This window comes from Solea senegalensis, linkage group LG7 (assembly GCF_019176455.1).
Source record: "Solea senegalensis isolate Sse05_10M linkage group LG7, IFAPA_SoseM_1, whole genome shotgun sequence".
Classification (NCBI taxonomy): Eukaryota; Metazoa; Chordata; class Actinopteri; order Pleuronectiformes; family Soleidae; genus Solea; species Solea senegalensis.
In genome coordinates, this window is record NC_058027.1 from 14612780 (window position 1) to 14632275 (window position 19496).

Here is a 19496-nt window from a genome sequence, read left to right on the forward strand (position 1 = left end):
CTAGGTTGTGGGTCCGATTCCCTGATGGCTGTGCTGACAGCATGTGAACGGGTATGAAAGATGATGCGCTGCACATAGATGCGCTGTATGAAAATGAGTGTGAATGTCAAAACTCTACTGTAAAGCAGTATTGAGTGGTCATCAAGACTAGAAAATACAAACCATTTACTGTACATATAATGTATAATTGAATGCTTTACATCACTTTTTATCAAGAGTTTGTTGTTCTCTGTAAAGTTTAAAACCACTAATCAACCCCTTTGTAATTAAACACTTTTCACAATAATTAGGGTTCAAACACAAGGGGCGTAGAATTTTTTTCGCATTTTTGAGACCCTGATCATTCCCCAAAACTCACCAATTTTTGCAGCCGCATCAGACCTGGTGTAAAATTACGTCTAAGTGGTTCGGGGAATAACTTTTACAGAGATTACCGTATCAAACTCAAAATTGGTGAAAACACTAAAAACACATGGTAGATAATGCACGCTGAATCTGATGGCACAATGTTTAACGTTAACTGTCACAACCTTGCGAATCAAGGTCCTCTCTGAACCAAACTTGCAAGGATTGATGATACTCCGGCCCTGAAGAAGTCTATATGAAAATATTCAATTTCACAACACCTTCAAACTTGGTGAGGTCACTGTGGACAAGTTGAGGATCTAAAGTTGCTGAAAGTTTTTTAAAATGTCACATGGTGTACGATATAGGGGGCACCAAAGTTGGCAATAATTCTGATTTTTCACCACAGACAACGAAACTCTTATAACTTTGCGATGGAAGGTCCGATCCCAACCAAACTTGCTATGATTGACGATGGGTCGTTGCTGAAGACAACTATGTTGCTGAAAACGGTACATTTTGAAAACAGCACCTCCTGGTGGAAGCAGAAAATACTTGCTAGGATTGATGATAGTAGGGCCCTGAAGCTGCCTGTATGAAAATATTGAATTTTGAAAACTGCGCCCCTTGGTGACAGCAAACGGAATTACACTTACAGTTTTAGATGCTGCTCTAACAGGGAATGTTGTATCCACCTGAAACTTGATATGTGAGACCTCAGACCTATCCTGAACATATCTGTAAAAGATTACCCCCCACAGGAAGTAGAAGCCCGAAACATGAAGTAAAGTCTAAGGTGGGCACACGGAGACTCACAAGCCCTCCAACTCCAACCCGTTCAGAACCGCTTATTTATTTTTATATTATATATTATATTTCTTTGTTCCATATAACACAAAATTAAAACCAATTCATTTTGTGGACAAAACAAGACATTTGAGAACATCATTTCCAGGTTTGAGAAACAATGATCAACATTTTTCAACATTTTCTGGTTCAAGGAATCGAAAAAAATAATTGACTGATGAATTGATTATATAAAAAAAAATAAAAATCAGCCCCCTTCTCCACAAAAGCATCATCACACAACCAAAATGTCATCTCTTTTTCCTGTTGAATTCATCATCCACTGGATGCTGAGACTGGAAGAATGGTCTCCACGCCTCTCTCCATCTTGGGTCATAAGTGTTTGTAGCTTGCAACAAGCCACTGACTTCTTTGTCTACCGCTCGGTTGTTCCAAGTCTGATCTTTACTTTGGGAAACATCGTGTACATCTGTGCCTCACACTTTGGTGTTTTATTTAACTGTTGAATATTTTCCTGCACTAACATGTGGAGCGTTATCTGGCTGTGATTCATCACATCACCTACCTGAGGCTGAGACAGTCAGAAATATTAGCATTGCATGTGTGGCTGCTCATATTGCTTCTGGTGTTAGGTACTGCAACACTGTTCAAATAACTATTTGAATAGCACTTTTCAAAACAACTCTACAAAGTGCTTTCCATAGAAGAAAAATAAAACCTTTAAGCGTAAAATAGTAAAGACAGTATTTAAAGATAAAATGAAAAGCCAGATGAAATAAAATAGTAAAAATACATCTGTAGTTAAAAGAAGACATTTTAAAGCAAAGTAGTCTAATGTTCAGTGGCATATTTTTATGCATTAGCCATATTTAGTGTTAGTGGCTAGAAGTAAGGAAGTTGTGAGATAGTGGCAAGTAGCAGCATCCCCATCCACTGTAGCATTCCCTGCTTTAGAGTCCAGTTTATTATATTTCCTTTAAAACCTTGTACAAATCCATATAGGGTTTGAGTTTTCTGGTTAAGAATAACCGAACACTTGGAGCAGTGTCGAAAGGTGCCAAGTCTAGTAACAGTAACAGATCAGTGCAATTCTTTTGAAAATAAATCCACATCGTTAAGTTCGAAGTACTAACTTGTCAAAATAAAACTCATCACAGAATCACTGAAAAAATACAAGTCAACCATAAAGTTCAGAACAAAAGTTTTACTTGATATAAAGAAGGCAATAAATACAAGTTTTCAATGTCTAACATTACAGGCTGAAAGTAGCAGTGTCTGTACACCATCGCCATCTACAAGTGATGTGATTTACACTACAAACCTGACCATTCCAATCCTTTGTTTCGGGAGGAAGATAAATGCATATCACGACAGGCCAAGTCACAAAATCAGATGGATCCTTGTCTGATTTTGGAAACTGCACAGCCATGGTATGACACTCAGTCAAGATCTGTGGCCAGATTTCCTCACACACAGAGAAGAAGGGGAAGGACGAAATGCCTTACCATGTTACGAGTCGACTCAATTTACCTTGTTCTCTGTAGTGTGAAGAAGACCCAGCTCATAAAATCTTGACTGATTTAAAAATTGAGCAATTAAATAACTCAAACATCGATGCTGTTGGGTCATGCAGAGAGCTTGCGATCTTTTGCATGGTTTCCCAAACATTTAGAGGTCAGGTTACTGACCCCAGGAATGTCAAATTCAATGATTTTCTGTCCTAAACTGATGAACCATTTGGGTAAATTAGATCAAGCATTTAAAAGATGTTTACATTGTTAGTAGTCTAATGACACTTCTTACCCAACACATGAAGACGCAGTGAATCAGGATACGGCTACCTTTCGTAGATGCAACAGCAGCAGTGAGTGGTGGAAGGCTGCAGGGAGAAAAAAATTGATATGGAGACAATTTGGAGGAATCATTTAATGCATAGCTCAACAAGAGTTAAAGCAGAGAGAAACTTTAGGGAAAGTCTACAAAAATCAGAGGAGGAACTTCACCAACACATCTAAGAGATAGCAGTTTCTCATGCAACCAAACAAGACATTGGGATTAAGCATCTTCTTAATGACACTACAAGCTGCCTAAATTGTGAAATTGGAAATAAAGTCATGGGTAATAACGGACTACAGACACTTGTTCGCTGAAATAGCTAGTGTATGGTGAGGTGTTAACCCTATGCTCTATCAAAAGTCCCACTTTGGGCAAGCCATAAAGTCCTATCATTTCAACCAGCTGCCAGCTTCACAAATAACAGGCAAAAGACCACTTGTGTTTACACGTTTACATGATCAAGGTTAACCACAAAGCTCCAGACACCAAGTCAATCCAAGAAACAAATCAAATAACGAAAAATAAATTAAAAATCTGCTCACTCCTGCTACAAGAGGGTACACACTTGCACAACAGTCCCTTAACCATGAAGCCAAATTCTGTCACAGAATAAAGGTTTTATTTCAAGTCATCGTATCGAAAAATAAAAGGTTGAGGTTTGTGTCCTCCCAGAAAAGAAACGAGCTCTAATCCTGCAACCTACAATCTCATTTATGAAAGAAACTATGCAGGATAGCCCTGCATCCCTAAGGCAAGTAACGCGTAGTTCTGCAGGGGAAAATAAAAATCAAAAAAACTAAATGCGACACACAGGACAGACAGACAGCAAGAGAGACAGAAAGACAGAGACACACAGAAAGACAGAGACACCAGACAGACAAAGGACAGACAAGTGGACAAGACACAGACCAGACACGAGACAGGCTGAGACCAGACACAAGACAGGCGGAGACCTGACAAGAGACAGGCGGAGACCTGACACACAAGACAGACAGACCAGAGAGAGAGAGAGACAGACAGAACAGTGAGAGAGAGAGACAGTGACACATGCCATGATGGCAGTCTTGGCATGCGTCAGTGTATAAGTAAAGGCCTTTGAACTGAGTAATGCAAAACAAAAAAATTAGATTATTGTTATGCCATTGTGTCAGGCATTGTAAATGTTTAGGTGCAAATTAACTTGAGTGGACACGATTTACCCACAAAGATCATGTGGCAAAGGCCTTTAATACTTACGTAAACATTTTACCAGTTTTTGAAGGAATTTGCTAATGGTGTGCATATTGCCAGTCTTGCAGCATAAATTTTGTTCACCTTTCTGGTGCAGTAAAGTCAATTGGAGTGTTAGTCTTGGTCCAAAAGGTCAGATAAACGTCAGTCCAAGTCAGTCATCACACGCACACGCACACACACAAAACTGCACTTAACATTTGAAATTTTACCTCAACTAAAACGCAATCTAATTAAGATGGACATGCAGTGATGTCGGTGCTCCTATTGACTGATGCTAGAAGGAAAGTACAGGTTAGTTCACTTACTGTGCATGGACGCGGAAGGCACCCATGTTTGTCTATATAAAATTACTATACGCGCAAGGCCAGACATACAATAATACAAATAGGCCATGAAGGCACGGGCACAGTGGCCGTCATGGACTACTTGCATTAAAGGACATATGGCAATACTAAGGCAATGGCACGGCTGCCATCCAAAGCCAGGTGCTGTGTTTGTAGATCACCAGGATCTATTTTTAACGTGCTAAGGCTAATGGTAGATTAATGGCCACGATGGAAAAGAGAGAAACAAAAAAAAAAAAAGGCACAGCGGCCAACAAGTCTAAGCCTTGTGACAGAGTGTACAAGGCACAACATTAATTTTATTCCTACCATCTAGCTTTAACTGTACACCAACATCCATTTAAACCTCATTTAAGATCTGGTCCTCCAACATCACTGTATTTTAGTGCTAAAGAAAACAGTTCAAGTTGATATATTATTTTCATTTTAGAAATGAGGAAAGGCAAGAGAGCCAGAACAGAGCGACACGGCGGCCGGAAGAGCGATGGCCCGCGGCCTGCGTATCACTTACCATCTTAAGAAACAGTTAGAAAGAAAAGTGGTTAAGGGCACAGTGGTAAGGCAAGAAAACGCCTCCATAGAGAGGCATGTTCTTACCTTTGCATGTAAATTGTCAGTGTGACTCGGTAGTTAACTGTGGGCAGCCAGACTAGCAAGTCAGTTGCCGACACCTAAGTACCTTCACTTTCAAATAAACACAACACACAAGTTTTCTTTTGTTTATTCCCCTACTCTGCAAACCCTAGCACACATGGAGGCCCAGACGGTAGCCCCCAGAGAAGAAATAAAAAAATATGGACTCACCCTTTGTAGACAGACCTAAAAAGGAAATGTTAGTGCATTATATCAATCATCTAAGCCCTTCAAGACACCATATCTACTTTAATGTGAACTGCTGAACATAATCATACTCTCAGACCATCTTAACTATTCAACCCAAGCATCTCGGTCACACACACAACCCATTCATTCAGAGAGAGAATTTCAAATACTCTCATGAGTCACCTCATTCTTTCAAATCAATCGCTCAGCAGTTCCACAAAAATATAACCAACGAGGACCAGATTTCAGAGCACCCAATAAAGTGGTCAGGAGCATACAAAACCAACCTGTGGCAAATGGTCCATGTACAACCCTCAGCTATTTGACAGATGGAAAGCAGGAGAATAGAAAGAACGTGGCCATGTTGGACAATGCAGAGAGATGTAGGCACAGCGGCCAAGAAAGCGTGGGGACACAGCGGCCACCCAGAATTAAATCATGACACCTACTATTTGACGATCTTCATGAAGATCAATCTGGGGGAAAAAAAACAAAAAAAAAATGTTTGAGTCCACTCTCCAGCCTTGACAATGTTCTAGTTCATACCATTACAGGTGTAAAATAACTAGGTAAGGTGTTCTAGAATGTGTTTGCATGAGGTACAGACATGGTTCACCCAGCCTGAGATATAAAGACTCACTTTCAGTTAAAACATTGCTGCCAGCACAAATTCTTTGCTAACAGTGAAACAAAGAAATTAACATAATCACAAGTGATGTAGAATAAAGTTGATTAAGATTCAAGGAATGCCTTTTAAGTTCAAGTATAGAAATGTCAGTACCTCAAACAACCACACTCTTTAAAAACACAAAAAACTTATATTATAGATGTGTGATTAAATTAAGAGGATATATTGCCATCAGTTACATACATTTTGATTTTTAATGATGTAGTAAATTATCTCTAAAGGTGCCACTCACCTTTTTTTGACAGCCTCAGGCTTTTGTATATGGCGGGTCCGACCAGGTCTCCGTGAGCAGGAAGCAGGTAGTTCCTTTAAAAAAAAAAGTTTGTATTTTAATGACTACAGAATCATAAAAGACATGCATTAACCCTGAATCTGTTTTTAAACATTTAACATACAGGGTTCGTACAGCTTTTTAAGAGTAAAATTCAAGCACTTTTCCAGCACTTTCAAGATAAAATATAAACTTTTTCTAGGACCCCCGAAGCTTTAAATAAATTCTATATATACACTGTACATATGACAAATAATCCTCACTGTTCACATTCATTTATGTTTTACTGTAGCTCTTTTGCAGTTACGACAACCCAATTTACATAGCAAGGGATCTTTTATGAAACACAGGATTTAACAGTAACATTAATTAAGGTTCCACTCCAGTATTAACAGAGCTGTGTTATTGTTCAAATGTAAGGGTAGAACATGCTAAATACTTGACACCTGTAGAGGATGTTTTTTTTTCAGATTTTTTTTTTTTCTTTTTAAAACAACAAAAAACTGCATACATATTTTCTGGATGTGTTCCGGTAAAGTTAAATATAAATAATTATCCTCTATTGTCATTATAGCATTGCTAAAACAACAAATCTAATGGTTGCCAAAGACTTCTGCACAGAAAATCTAAAAATGTAATATTACAACTAAAAGTAGCTTTCTGACTAAAATAGACTATATGCAACAATGAAACGGTATTTACTGCAACTGCACTTCAAATTGATATTTCAAAAAGAAAAGAAACATCAAAAACAGATGATGGCGATATGACTACACTAGTGTAAGGAGAAGAAATGATAACAGAATAAGCCACCCCCCTTCCTATGTTTTTTTTAAAGTCATTTCATATGTTAAGAGGTTATTATGTCCAGTTTTTATGTATTTTAGCTCACAAAATAGTATTTGTGCTCCTGTTTCTGTGACGAAAAGTAGCTCATACAGAGAGGTGTGGTTTATCCTTTTGGACATAAAATAGAGTATCAAGTGTGCACCGCTCAGGAGTAAACAGGCAAGCACATGTGTATGAGCACGGTTTCCTCCCGGTACCATAGCGATAGCGGCGCACCAGATAACTTCATATTATCATTTTTTTCCAGAGAACTATAATGTGTGGCGGGAATGCGCAACAAAAGACCGAAAAGCGCGACTGCCATGCTCAGTGCGTGAGACTTGAGAGCCCTGCGTTAGGATGAAGTAACCCCCGAGCTAACGCTATCAGCTAACAACATGCATTTGAACCAATGACTGAACGAGAACAAGCTGATCAGCTAATTGCTAACGGTTGTGAGCGTCAATTTAGCATACTATTTCTTTGAGGGACATGCGCAAGGAAAGGAAAGAAAACACGGGGGAGCAACAATCATACGAGATGGCGGAGAAAACACATTACACCTTCATTTTATTTAAATTTCCAGAAGACATTTTTTTAATTAAGAGACTGGTCAATATATAGTAAATCCAGCATTTTCCAGCACAGTGCTCAAATTTCAAGCACATTTCAAACTATATTTAAAATCAAGCATTTTCCAGACTTTCAAGGCTTGGTAGAACCCTGAACATAAAAAAACACATGTCTTTCCAGTGAAAAACTCAATAGTAATGACAATGAGTGGAACAGTGTGTTAACATAGCACAGCAGCCATTTTAACTTGATTTTAGTCTTGGTTTGTCTATTTTGATAATGGATTGGTTTAAGTGTTTGAGTTTCAGATATTTTGTTACCATTTGTTACCATTTAGATAACTTGACAAAAGTTACTCACCATTCTGGACGGGCCACCAATCTGGACCGGGTCGAACACGCCATCCTGGAGCGCCTTGCTGCGTTTTTATACAGGAGCCGATGCACGCGGCCAACTTTTCGGCGTCTGACGTCACGCCGTGGTAGTTTTCTTTTCTTTTTTCTCTTCTATTTTTAAAGTTCCCTTTTTGAGGTTTTATGACGGTTGTTGCGTTACCGTTAAGTTCCCTCCACCCGGAACAGTTTCAGTAGTTAAGCAGCGACACTTTTTTCGCGTCTTTTCTTTCATTCCACAGCTCGTGCAGCTTCTCTTCAAAGTAACATCACGGGACTGTTGGCTGGAGGGAGATTAAATAAGAAGAGGAGGAGGAAGCAATCAGCGGTCATCAGCTGATTAAAAAACACCTGCGTGAAGACAGAGCAGGTGTTTTGTGCGGTTGGCAAACAACGATTTGGTGCATTACCGCCACCATCTGGTATGGAGTGTGGATCGGAATGTTGTTGGTGCTTTTGCCACCTTGTCTGCTATTTCGTTCCCTTTAACACCAATGTGTGCTGGTATCCATAAACATATTACTGTGAGTCCCATCATCTGAATTCTATATGTTTGTTGTATTTCTATTATGAGGTCGTATAATATCACAGTAAAACAACAATCCATGATGAATTAGTTTATTTCGTGTCACATCAATAGCTCTACATGAGGTGCTGCATGTTGAAAAGCAGAGGCCGCCCAGCGACAAGGTGACAGTACATTTTCTCCACTCTACTATCCATAAAACATCAGCAAGAAACCACTTAATGCTGCACTTCATCTCATCACATTAATGGTGATCAAATATAAAACAAGAACATTTTAAAAAATATATAAAATTGAAACAGAAATATTAAAACACACACCAGGGGACACAAAGCAAAGCATTTAGAGCTATCTCTCTCTCTACAAAGCAAAGTGCTGAGTCATGATAATTAAGCCAAGGCATCACTGCAGTCTAAAGCATGAGCTTTGATTTTTTTTTTTTCATTTTTATTAACTTGCTTATTGCTTCTGGATACACACACATTCAAGCTTGTGTTAACTACAGCAATGCACGCGTGTCACAGTGTGGAGTTTTGTCTACGGGAGCAGATGCAGCTGTGTTCATGAGTAACATGCAGTGACTCAACAAACCACGTTATATGGACTTTTCTTTACATCTTCATCTACAGTACATTCTCAAAGCGTCTCTACAACTTTAAAAATGAGCAATTCAACTCTTTCATTTCCTTTTTCATTTATATGTCTATAATTTATCCCGGAAACAAAGGCATAAAGTAAAATAAAACAGCATAATTCAAGGAAAAACTAGAAAAATAGTAAAGACAGAGCCTATACATGGAAGACGGTTATTTGTAAACATCACATTCTGCGATTCACATGGAATATTGAAATTAATAATCATGTTTACATCTTCAAACAAGCATCTTTCTCTGTCTGGTAGGAACATTATTAAAACAAAATGTACTGCCTAACAAGACTTTTATCATTAGTTATCATTTTCTCACAAAATTGTCCCTCAAAAGGTCACTTTTCCTGAGATATAGGAGGTTAAATGACAGAAGGAGTGACGGACAATAAAGGCGGATGAAAAGCTGGCTAAAAGTCATTTAGCTGCAGCTGTTCAGTCACAATTACATCTAGATTAATTATTATAGGTTTCCTCATCAGTTACATACATCATCTCTACATTTGCCCTTCAGCTTTACTGACAAGAGTGTGTGCTCCTCAAAATGACCTGCAGTACATGAATAACAATCAACCAAATCGATATAACAATCATAGATACACATAGATAGCGAACTGTACTGGTACATTTAAAATAAAACCTGAATCCTTCTGCAATAACACAAAGTGTATTTTGGACAAAAGCTTATCAGTCTGTAATTTGTATTATCATTGACATCAGTGCACACGACTGACGACTGCTGCATTTCATTATCACATATCCCACACCACACCTTCACATACAACAACACATTATATTCACTGTACATATATGTAAAGCTGTGTAATTCATCTAAATCTAAAGCCTATCTATATAGACTAATATGTCTATATAGATGCCACTGTTGCTGTAAAGTGCTGACATGGTCACAGTTACAATTAGCAAAGAAAGGTAAAGCACATAATTTATGAGATAGCTTTGCTTCAATTCTTTGCTTCTTATCATCTGTTAAAGCCCGATAAAACAAATGCAGATTCATTAATAATCAAACTCTATGGTGAGTCTCTTTGTGTATAAACTTAACGTGTTAGAAAATATGTAAGTGTACAATAAACTCAGTGAGCTGAATGTTTTCTAAATAAGTGAGTGTGGCTGCCTGAAAAAGTGAGGATATTAGAAACATTTTTGTAGATGTATTTTGAGAATCTTTATCATTTTAAACCCCCATCATTTCAATAGGTGAATCACAGAAGACGTGACCTCAGCTGACTGCACCAGTCTTCACTTCTCTCTGATAAAAAAAAGTATTTTAGCTCCACATTTGTTAGCACCTGTGAAATTCTCTCAGTGTTTTCTTCATCTCCTGTCCACCAATCTTTTTCAGGCACTAACCTTAATAACCATTTTCGCTCTAGTTTTGAAAGGAGATCAGCCACTAATGTTATTATAAATAAACAATACACATGCCATATTATATACAAGAAATCACATGTCATGTATGTATGTAGTTTGATGTAAAGAATAATACTGTACAGTGACGGTAAAAGGGAGGTAGATTTAGCTGCGAGAGCGGCTGCTAAACCTTCCCCAAACACAAGATGTAGTTTCTTTTATTCTTTTTTTATGTTAGGTAAGTCGGGTGTTTGTGTGGAAGTCATGTTTTCAGTGAGTGTCTGTGTCTCAGGCTGGTTCCTGATGATGGCAGCACACATTAATCAAAGTCAGCACTAATTGTTCACTGCTTACCTGCCCGCATCACGTGTGAGGACGTTCATGCTGTTGAGCAGGGTCCTTGAAACAGGGTAGGCAACGTAGGCAGCTGCTTGACGCCCTGAGAGGGGACAGTTGACACCTTAAAAAACATGGGTTTTTTTGCAAGAGAGTGCAATGACAAAATCTAACTAAATGCCATTTTGATTCAATGTATGGCCCCCAAGTCCCTGTTCGCCAGGGCCCCAAAAACTCTTAATACCCCCCTGCTCCACAACAACAACCCTACATGACTTCTCACCAGTGGACCTCAAACCTGACACGCTGCTACAGGAAAATTTTAAGTCAGGTGTAATTATATAATGTAGTGACACATCTCAGTGAAACCCACATGAATGTTTGTCCACACTAAAAACATGGCTGCCAGGGGACACACAAGAAAAAATTATTTTAGCCACTTAACAAAAGGCTCACCTGATGAAATCTACATCTGCTTTTAAGTCTAGGATAGCTTCAGTATGTGTTGGCTGCTTTATCTCTCTGTTACAGAGTGTGTAAACCCCACACCTCTACTGCACCAACGTCTATAGTCTTAGCTGGCAGGGACTCAGGAGCTGCTGTTCTACTTCTCTTTCATTTGATATGTTATTGTCATTTAGGTAAATCCAAATGCAGTTATTTCAATCACTAAAGTCACAAAACAACACATTTGAACTTCATGATGGAGGCAGTAGTGGACCACCAACTCCTGTGCTGTGATGTAAAGTCGCTGATTTTCTCTAAGGACTTTGGTATGGGAGGACGAGAGGTTTACACAAATTCATTTTCAAGTTGGAAAAGGTTGTCGAGAAAAAGTGGTGAACATATTCTGAAGATATCGCAGTCTTGAGTAGGCTTAAATCTGCTTCTCCTTGTGTACCTGCTGGCACCTTTGTTTTCAGTGAGGGCAGGTGTCCGTGACTCAGGCTACACTGTGTCAGTACCTCATACAATCACAATATCCCATTAACCTCAATGGGATATTGACAATTTATTCTAAATGTTCTATATTCTTCTTCCACAACTCGTACAAATTAACTGTAAATACCCCAACTCAACCTTTTTAGCAAGTATTTGAAGCATTGAGTCGGGTGTATCTTCAAATGCTTGACTGAAAAAGCTCACACACCCCTCTCTCTACTGTCCACAAACTGAACTATTTGTTTTCGAGCGTGGGAGATGACTGGAGTGAGTGGAACCACTGGGGTGACGGGTGTAGTGGCACTGGGAGTGGCAGGTGTGGAGGCGGCAGGTGTGGAGGCTGCAGGTGTAGAGGCTGCAGGTGTAGAAGCAGCAGATGTAGAAGCAGCAGGTGTAGAAGCAGCAGATGTAGAAGCAGCGGGGGTAGAAGGACCAGGAGTGGCACCTGGTGTTGTACCAGGAGTGGCAGGAATCACAACAACAGAGGCTGGGCCGAACATTTCAGGCCCACTTGGTGGTTCCACTCGCGGGGTGGATGTGACAAAACGAGCTTCCCTGATCCGATAGGGGCTTCGGTAGGTGGAGATGGGCGACAGCTCGGAGCCCCAGCCGAGATAGCTCCCACTGGAGGGAGACTGTACATCTGCACTAAAATACAGCGTGGTGTCTCCAGGGATCCCTATCTTCTTCTCAGGGGAAGCAATCAGGAGAGGGGAACGCCGCTCAGGTGACCAGCCTGGGGTCTTGATGTCCAGAGAACATACAGAGGACGAGGCTTCGGTCAGGGTTGCAGGGTTGCTGTCGATGTGGCGGAGGCTCCCTGGCTGAGGTGGTGATGAGAGTGAGGGTGAACCGTACACCGCACTCTGAAACTCGTCATCACCTTTGAAAAATTGAATCACATTAAGTATTAACAACATTTACATATTTCCTAAAAAGACACTTCTATTTGTGATTACTTGGATCAAACATCCACATATCACTCTTTAGCATGAAGCACTGATGTCTATTTTAACATCAGGTGACCATATACCAACAGTATATGGGTGTTTTGTGGCATCCGACCTCTTTCCTCTGAGAGTGGAGCACTGGACTCCTCCTCTGCAGTCTCTTCGGGAATGACCTCCTGGACCGGAATAATCTCTGGAAACCTTCGCATATCCTGGATTGACGTGGGCGGAGCTCTTCTCACTGGTCTGGCCACAACAGTGGAGGGAGGCGGCTGCTGTGGTTGGACCACTTCTCTCACCTGGAGACAAGACACACAGCTCTGAAGACTTGAAGTAATCTGCCTAATACAGGTTGCAGGTATTAAGTATGGAATTGCTTCTTGTTTGTAGACAGAGGTGTAAATAAATGACCCCTCATGTGTTTATATTGGTCCCCTTTAAGTATTGCTTTCACTACGTTATTTTCATGGTCACCAGTTTCCAAGAAAAGAGTACCATAACCCAGAAGTCGATGGATCGAAATCACCCTCTGCTAAGGGAATCACATTTCTACACCTAGTCTGTGAGAGTTGCTGACAGTGAACTTTTGGTGACACTGGTGAAGGTAGAGAAGCGATGGGGTAGCTCAGTGGTAGACCGCGTCATCTTTCAACTGAATCCACAAAAATTCCCGGCTCCGCTGGTCTACATGCCAATGTGTCCTTGGACAAGACACTTAACCCCACATTGCTCCTAACCGCGAGTCTTGATGACTAGAAAAGGGCTATACAAATACAGACCATCTTTATAATCATTTATAACTTCAACAAAGCTATTACCTGTGGAGCCTGGGTCACCTGTGGTGGAGCTGGCTGAGGAGCTGGATGTGAGATTTGAGGAACCTGTGGCTGAACAGGAGGAATCTGACAAATCACAGCACAAATAAGAAAACTCCTTTACAGAACCGTAAAAAACTGGTTTAAGACTCAGGCATTTTAACTCTCTCAGAGACAAAAACACAACAAACCCGGTGCATGTAAGGGTCATCTGGGGAGTGAAATTCTTCGGACAGACCCATCAGTCCAGCCAGTCCCCCCTCGCCATATGCTGACCAGATTTTTCCTACATCCCCCGTCTTCAGGGCCAAGCGAATCAGCAGCCAGTGGTGATGTTTCCAGCCCTCCCATTGGACAGGAAGGTCCATCAGAGTCCCACCTCCTGATTATATTGACCACAGTTATTATAGTTAGGTAGTTAAAGGTATGTAGATAGGTAGGTAGGTAGGTAGGTACAGTGGATCTCTAAACTCACCAGACAGTGTTGCATGTCGATGGAAAGAAGGCGTAACTTTCTCCTCCAATGAGAGCGTAGATCCACGCTCCATGCAGGCATCGCCTATCCCTCTGTGGCGAATACTCTGGAAAATCTCAAAGGATTTAGGATGGAGGAAACGATAGTACAGAACCAACGCTATCACTCCTGAAGAGAGAAAAACAGATAGAGAGTTACTACAGCCACAAGAACATAAACTGTCCAGTGTGCAGGTTTTAATCTTAAACAATATTTGGCTGAGCTTCTAACCAATGAGGAAGCTGCAGAAGACTGCAGCTGGGATGCCGACAGTATCCCAGGACACCATGGTAAACAACCAGGAGGAGGCCAGAAGAAGAAAAGCGTTCTCTAAGAACATGGCCTGAAGAAGAAGAGACAGAAAGAGAAAAAGATATTGATATCAAATAGAGTTCAATGGCAAATTTGATCTAATAATATGGGAATAAATTAGGGCATCAAATTTCTTTTACCCAAATAAATAAGTATATTAACCAAATATAGGTTCATGACTGTTGTTACTTGCCCACATCAGTGATTGTAACACAAGGAGCTCCATGTTTCTTTTATTTCTTATTATGACACAAGACAAAAGCTGCAACATTGTCTCTTGTGAATGTACTGAGAAGTCACTCGTCCCCAGGTCTCTCATGAACACATGAACCCAAACCTACCAGGTAGAACCCAGCCATGCGGAATCTGGATTGACCGTACTTGACGTTGAGGAAGAGGAACACATGAATAGCTCCGAGAACAAGGTTGAAGATTCTCCATCGAGTGGTTGATCGTATGATGTCAGTCTGCTGAGACACCATCCAGAAGGTTGTGCCCAACCAGTGCACACCTGACCCACACACATAAAAACAGTTATTTGGAGAAAAATGACAACAGAAGAAGCTTAACTTAAAAGCAGAAGAATCAGACAACTGGTTTAAATGTTTTTAAAAAAAGGCAATTATCAAAATAGTTGGCAATTGATTTAGTAACTCTTTTCTCTCACTCCTCATATCGCATATAACATAATCTGCAGGGATTAACGACATCAGAGCCTATACTTGGCACAGATGTTTTCCAGCTGCAATAAACATTTTAAATGCGAGTTGTCTGATTAAAATACAACTTGCCAATGACGCCGAGGATCCACTGCTTGAATATTCGTGTGAAGAGCATGAGAACAGCAAATCGAGATCCCAGCATGCCGACCTGCAGACAGAAGCAACAGACAGAGCCTGTAAATACCGATATATATACACTGTTAAATTGTTTTGTTTTTTTAAATGTGCTCACCCTCCACAGCAGTCGACAGAGAATGGCAGCGGGGGTCATATGTAGGTGACCTGGCCTGATGAGGGAACAGGCTCTGGCATAGAGGACCAGAGCCCAGGAGAGCGACAACAAACACACCACAAAACACACCGAGGCTGCAGGGAAGAGGTGGACAAAGAGGACGAGGACAGAGAGCAAAATATGTGTGAATACTTTGACATTGTATCTAACACTGATGCAGACACACACTGGATACAAATGGTTAAAATTCAAAGCTGTTTTTTTGCCGTAACAGCAGAACTATGTGACATATTATATAGTAAGACATAAACTGTATATTAGTTATGGACATGATCAGGAAAGTGAAGCCAATGTGAAGGTGCCTGTAACTCTTCTCTTGAAAGAGTTTCAGCTATTCATTAGAATAGATCTTTATTTGTCTTTGTAAAAAAATAAAATTGCAGTCAGTTTAGCAGCTCATCTTTAATATCCAATATATAAAACACAAATTAAAACACTAAAATTACATCAAAAAACAGACAGAAGAAATAAGGACTGACTGCTTTCCACTGCCATTGCCTCAAGTAAGTCATATTTGAATAAAATAAATCAAAGAGATGACAATCCTTCTTCTTAATTTATGTATAATTTTCCTGTGGCAAAATATACCATCAAGCTTTAAGAGTTATGCTTTAGGGTGTGGTTATGGGGTTGACTGACAGCAGTGGTTGGCTTTTTCTGCTTACAAAAACAAACATGGAGCCTATTTCTGGCTCCCAGACATATGCATCCATATGCTCAATTATTGTGGCCTCCAATTCCTGAGGAAGATTCCTACGGTAAGAAACCCAATTACTTTTGTTTGTAGTTTTGTGCTGAAAAATAATTGAAAAGTAGCCCTATTTGCATCGGCCCAAAACTAGAAGGGTAAATACACATCCCTAGAAAGATTAATCCTAATCCAAGAATGTGTATGTGCTGTTTCAGAACCTTATTTCTTTTCTTTATCCATTTATCAAATATGTCATACACATAATCAGTGTTTCTCTTTACCTGGAGATTTGAGTCCTATATCAGTACAGATGAGCACATAGGCATGCAGCAGCGTCTCAGGGAGCGTGACCACCAAGGCTTCGAACAAACGCAGGGCGGATACATCCGCCTGCTGCATGATCTCACCGTACACATCCTCATCTGGCAGTTGCATACACTCAAACAGCCTGGGCGAGTGTCGGAGGTGGATGAAGAAGAAGGAAAGAAAGAGGAAGACACAACATTGTGCCATTATTATTACTGATGCTTTGTGAATTATTGATCAGTGACCAATTAACAAAAATGTGGTCCTAATGACACTTTTGGCAGAAGTCCACGTCCAGTGTCTGAAAACATTTCATGGAAGGAGAAGTTCCAGAAAATATCTAAGGCCTGGGAACGGGCGGATCCTTTTGTCCGTGCTCTACTTCACTTTGGCTCACATACATATGCTTTCTGAAGATTTGCACAAATATGTGGATGGATGTGCATATTTTGTGCACATCAGTCTTTAGTGCATGTCTGAAACCAGCGATAGAAGAAAAGATGACCAACCTTTTGAAGATACCCAGGTGCAGAATGTGTGTCCAGCTCAGAGACTTCCTGCGGATGCGTCCATCTGACAAGTACCACAGGTAACTGAGCCACTGAGGAGCCCAACCTGAGAAGCACAGAATGATAAAACATAACATCACGTCTGCCTATCGCTCTATCGTGTATATGTTTGAAATCATCCATCTTCTACCACTTTATCCTCCACATGAGGGTCACTGGTGCAAATCCAAGCTAACAGGGGGCAAAATGCGGGGTGTTATAGAAATGGCAGTAAAAATCGTAATTTGAGTCACAATGGCTTGTCTTCTTCAAAAACTGGCTTTGGGAAACACTGATCTATCAGGTTATAGACCAAATTTCTCAAACTTGCAGCCCTCAATCAGTTACATAATTTAATGTCATGTTATAATGAAAACAAGGCCCAAGACCTGTTCCATGTAAACACAGCAGAGGTGGTAGAATAATAACAGAATACTAAACATGTTTGTGAGCAATATTTTTATAATAACAATACATTTGTATTTATCACGTCTTTAAATACATTAAGTCATATATAAGCTTGTGTAGTGTTTTAATTACAGTTGTGCATATTTTAAAAACTCATTTTTGATTCTGTTTTTTGTTATTTATAGATTCATTTTGCATCATAAATGTTCTTTTTTGTGAACTAGACATCATGTCATATCAAAACAAACACGTTTACTTGAAATGTCTGTGAAACATCATCGTGAAAAGTGTCATTGCGGCATCCCGATGCATCATTGTGCCATTATTTTTATTTTTATTCCGTTTTTTTCAGGTAATCTGAGTGTGTGACGTCCCTGTATATAGACACTGGTGTGAATGTGGTCTCACCTGGCAGAAGGAACAGAGCAGTGAATCCAGCCAGATAAGCATAGCAGTAGTTGTGACCCACCCACAGATAGTACACGAAGCAGTAGATCACTGTGGAAAGATGGAAACACACACACACACATACATGACCTGAACTACAGTGGATCATTATTGTGTCCACTTATTCGTCTGGTGACCTGCACATTATGCATCCATTACAACAAGGTAACATCCCATCATCACACTGCTCTGCAGTTGGGTCCCCTCCCTAAATCCCCTCCATCCCTCCCTCCACACTTGTAATCTGAACCCATTTCGGGTGCCTCACAGGCGGGCTGTCCGGACAGACTAGGCCCTGTCCCCGGGTCCACCCATATCCATCTGTCCATTCATGCACCTCCAAAAAAAGGCGCTGAAATACGACAACAAGCTTTTTGCGTGTGTTCCGGATCTGACGTGATGCGGCTGTTTTAAAGATGAGAACTAATGTGAACTACTGCGGCACCGTGAGTCTGCAGTTCTGCCGCATAGACGACGACTTCATAACATGTAGCGTATAAAAATAGAAAAGGCGCTGCAGCGCAAAACTGCAGACTCATCTCTGTGTATTTAATGACGACGCAAGAATGACAACAAATGTACAACTTTGACTCATTTGAAAACAGATATGATCCAACCCCACACTGTGTGTGTGTGTGTGTGTGTGTGGACATAAAGTGCACGTACGCCCACACACACACACACACACACACACTCGTACTTTGTGGACAATGAGACACGCGCACACGCATGCAACTAAGTAAAGATACAAATAACACACTGCAGGAATGTGCACGAGGACAAACTGTCACATTTCAGTCAGCGGTATGTGTGTGTGTGTGTGTGTGTGTGTGTGTCCCAGGTAAAGGACTCACGCGCCGTCCTCTCTGCAACGATGAGAAATGCGGTAAAGGCGAAAACGCAAACTTGGCAGCAGGGCACGCAGGAGCCTGCGTGGCTCGGGGTCGCCGTGTAGTGTCTCATGGCTGCTTTAACGCGAGCACAGTGTCCCTGTCTCACACGGAGGAGTCTTCATCAGTCTGCGGGATGGGATGTTGCTCTGGTCCCGGTGGGGACAGACAGACTGAGGAGGGAGGAGGGAGGAGGAGGAGGAGGGAGGCTCCGGCTCGGTCCAGCTGCAGAGCCCGCTTTCTCTGCTCGGTGAGCCCGACCCAGCGTCACTGCCCGTCCCGTTAAAGCGATAGCAGCACCGGTGATGACTGAAGAGAGAGAGAGAGAGCAAACTTATATTTGTGGGAAATTATAGTTCATAAAAATTGAATCACATTATGCTTCATGTATGTGCATAAATTTACTAATTTGGAGGATTTAATTCATGTTTTATTGTCTATAAAACTCCAAAACAACTTGGATTAGAGAAGAGTTTAGATTCAAATAAGACGATTATAAATTGTATGGTTAATGTTGCTGCTGCTCTCTGTTGCTTATTGTTTTGTGGATGGGAATCTGTATCCGTCCAAAACAATCCAATTTAAATCCTATATATCTCATGTTTCACCATACACAGACTGTAAAAATGTCAATAAAAATC

At 40.6% G+C, this 19496-nt stretch overlaps 1 protein-coding gene across 1 annotated transcript; it reads right to left on the reverse strand.

The window, feature by feature from the left end:
- Nucleotides 1-8743: 8743 nt before the first annotated feature.
- Nucleotides 8744-19069, reverse strand: LOC122772215 (XK-related protein 5-like). The gene is made up of 13 exons (XM_044030013.1): nt 18820-19069; nt 17927-18016; nt 17072-17177; nt 16538-16704; nt 15506-15639; nt 15343-15421; nt 14893-15062; nt 14471-14582; nt 14201-14368; nt 13917-14107; nt 13729-13812; nt 13026-13209; nt 8744-12843 (listed from the first exon to the last, which is right to left on the reverse strand). Exons 1-13 carry the CDS (start codon nt 18926-18928, stop codon nt 12161-12163), a joined length of 2277 nt encoding a protein of 758 aa, XP_043885948.1. The 5' UTR covers nt 18929-19069; the 3' UTR covers nt 8744-12160.
- Between the last annotated feature and the right edge of the window lie 427 nt (nt 19070-19496).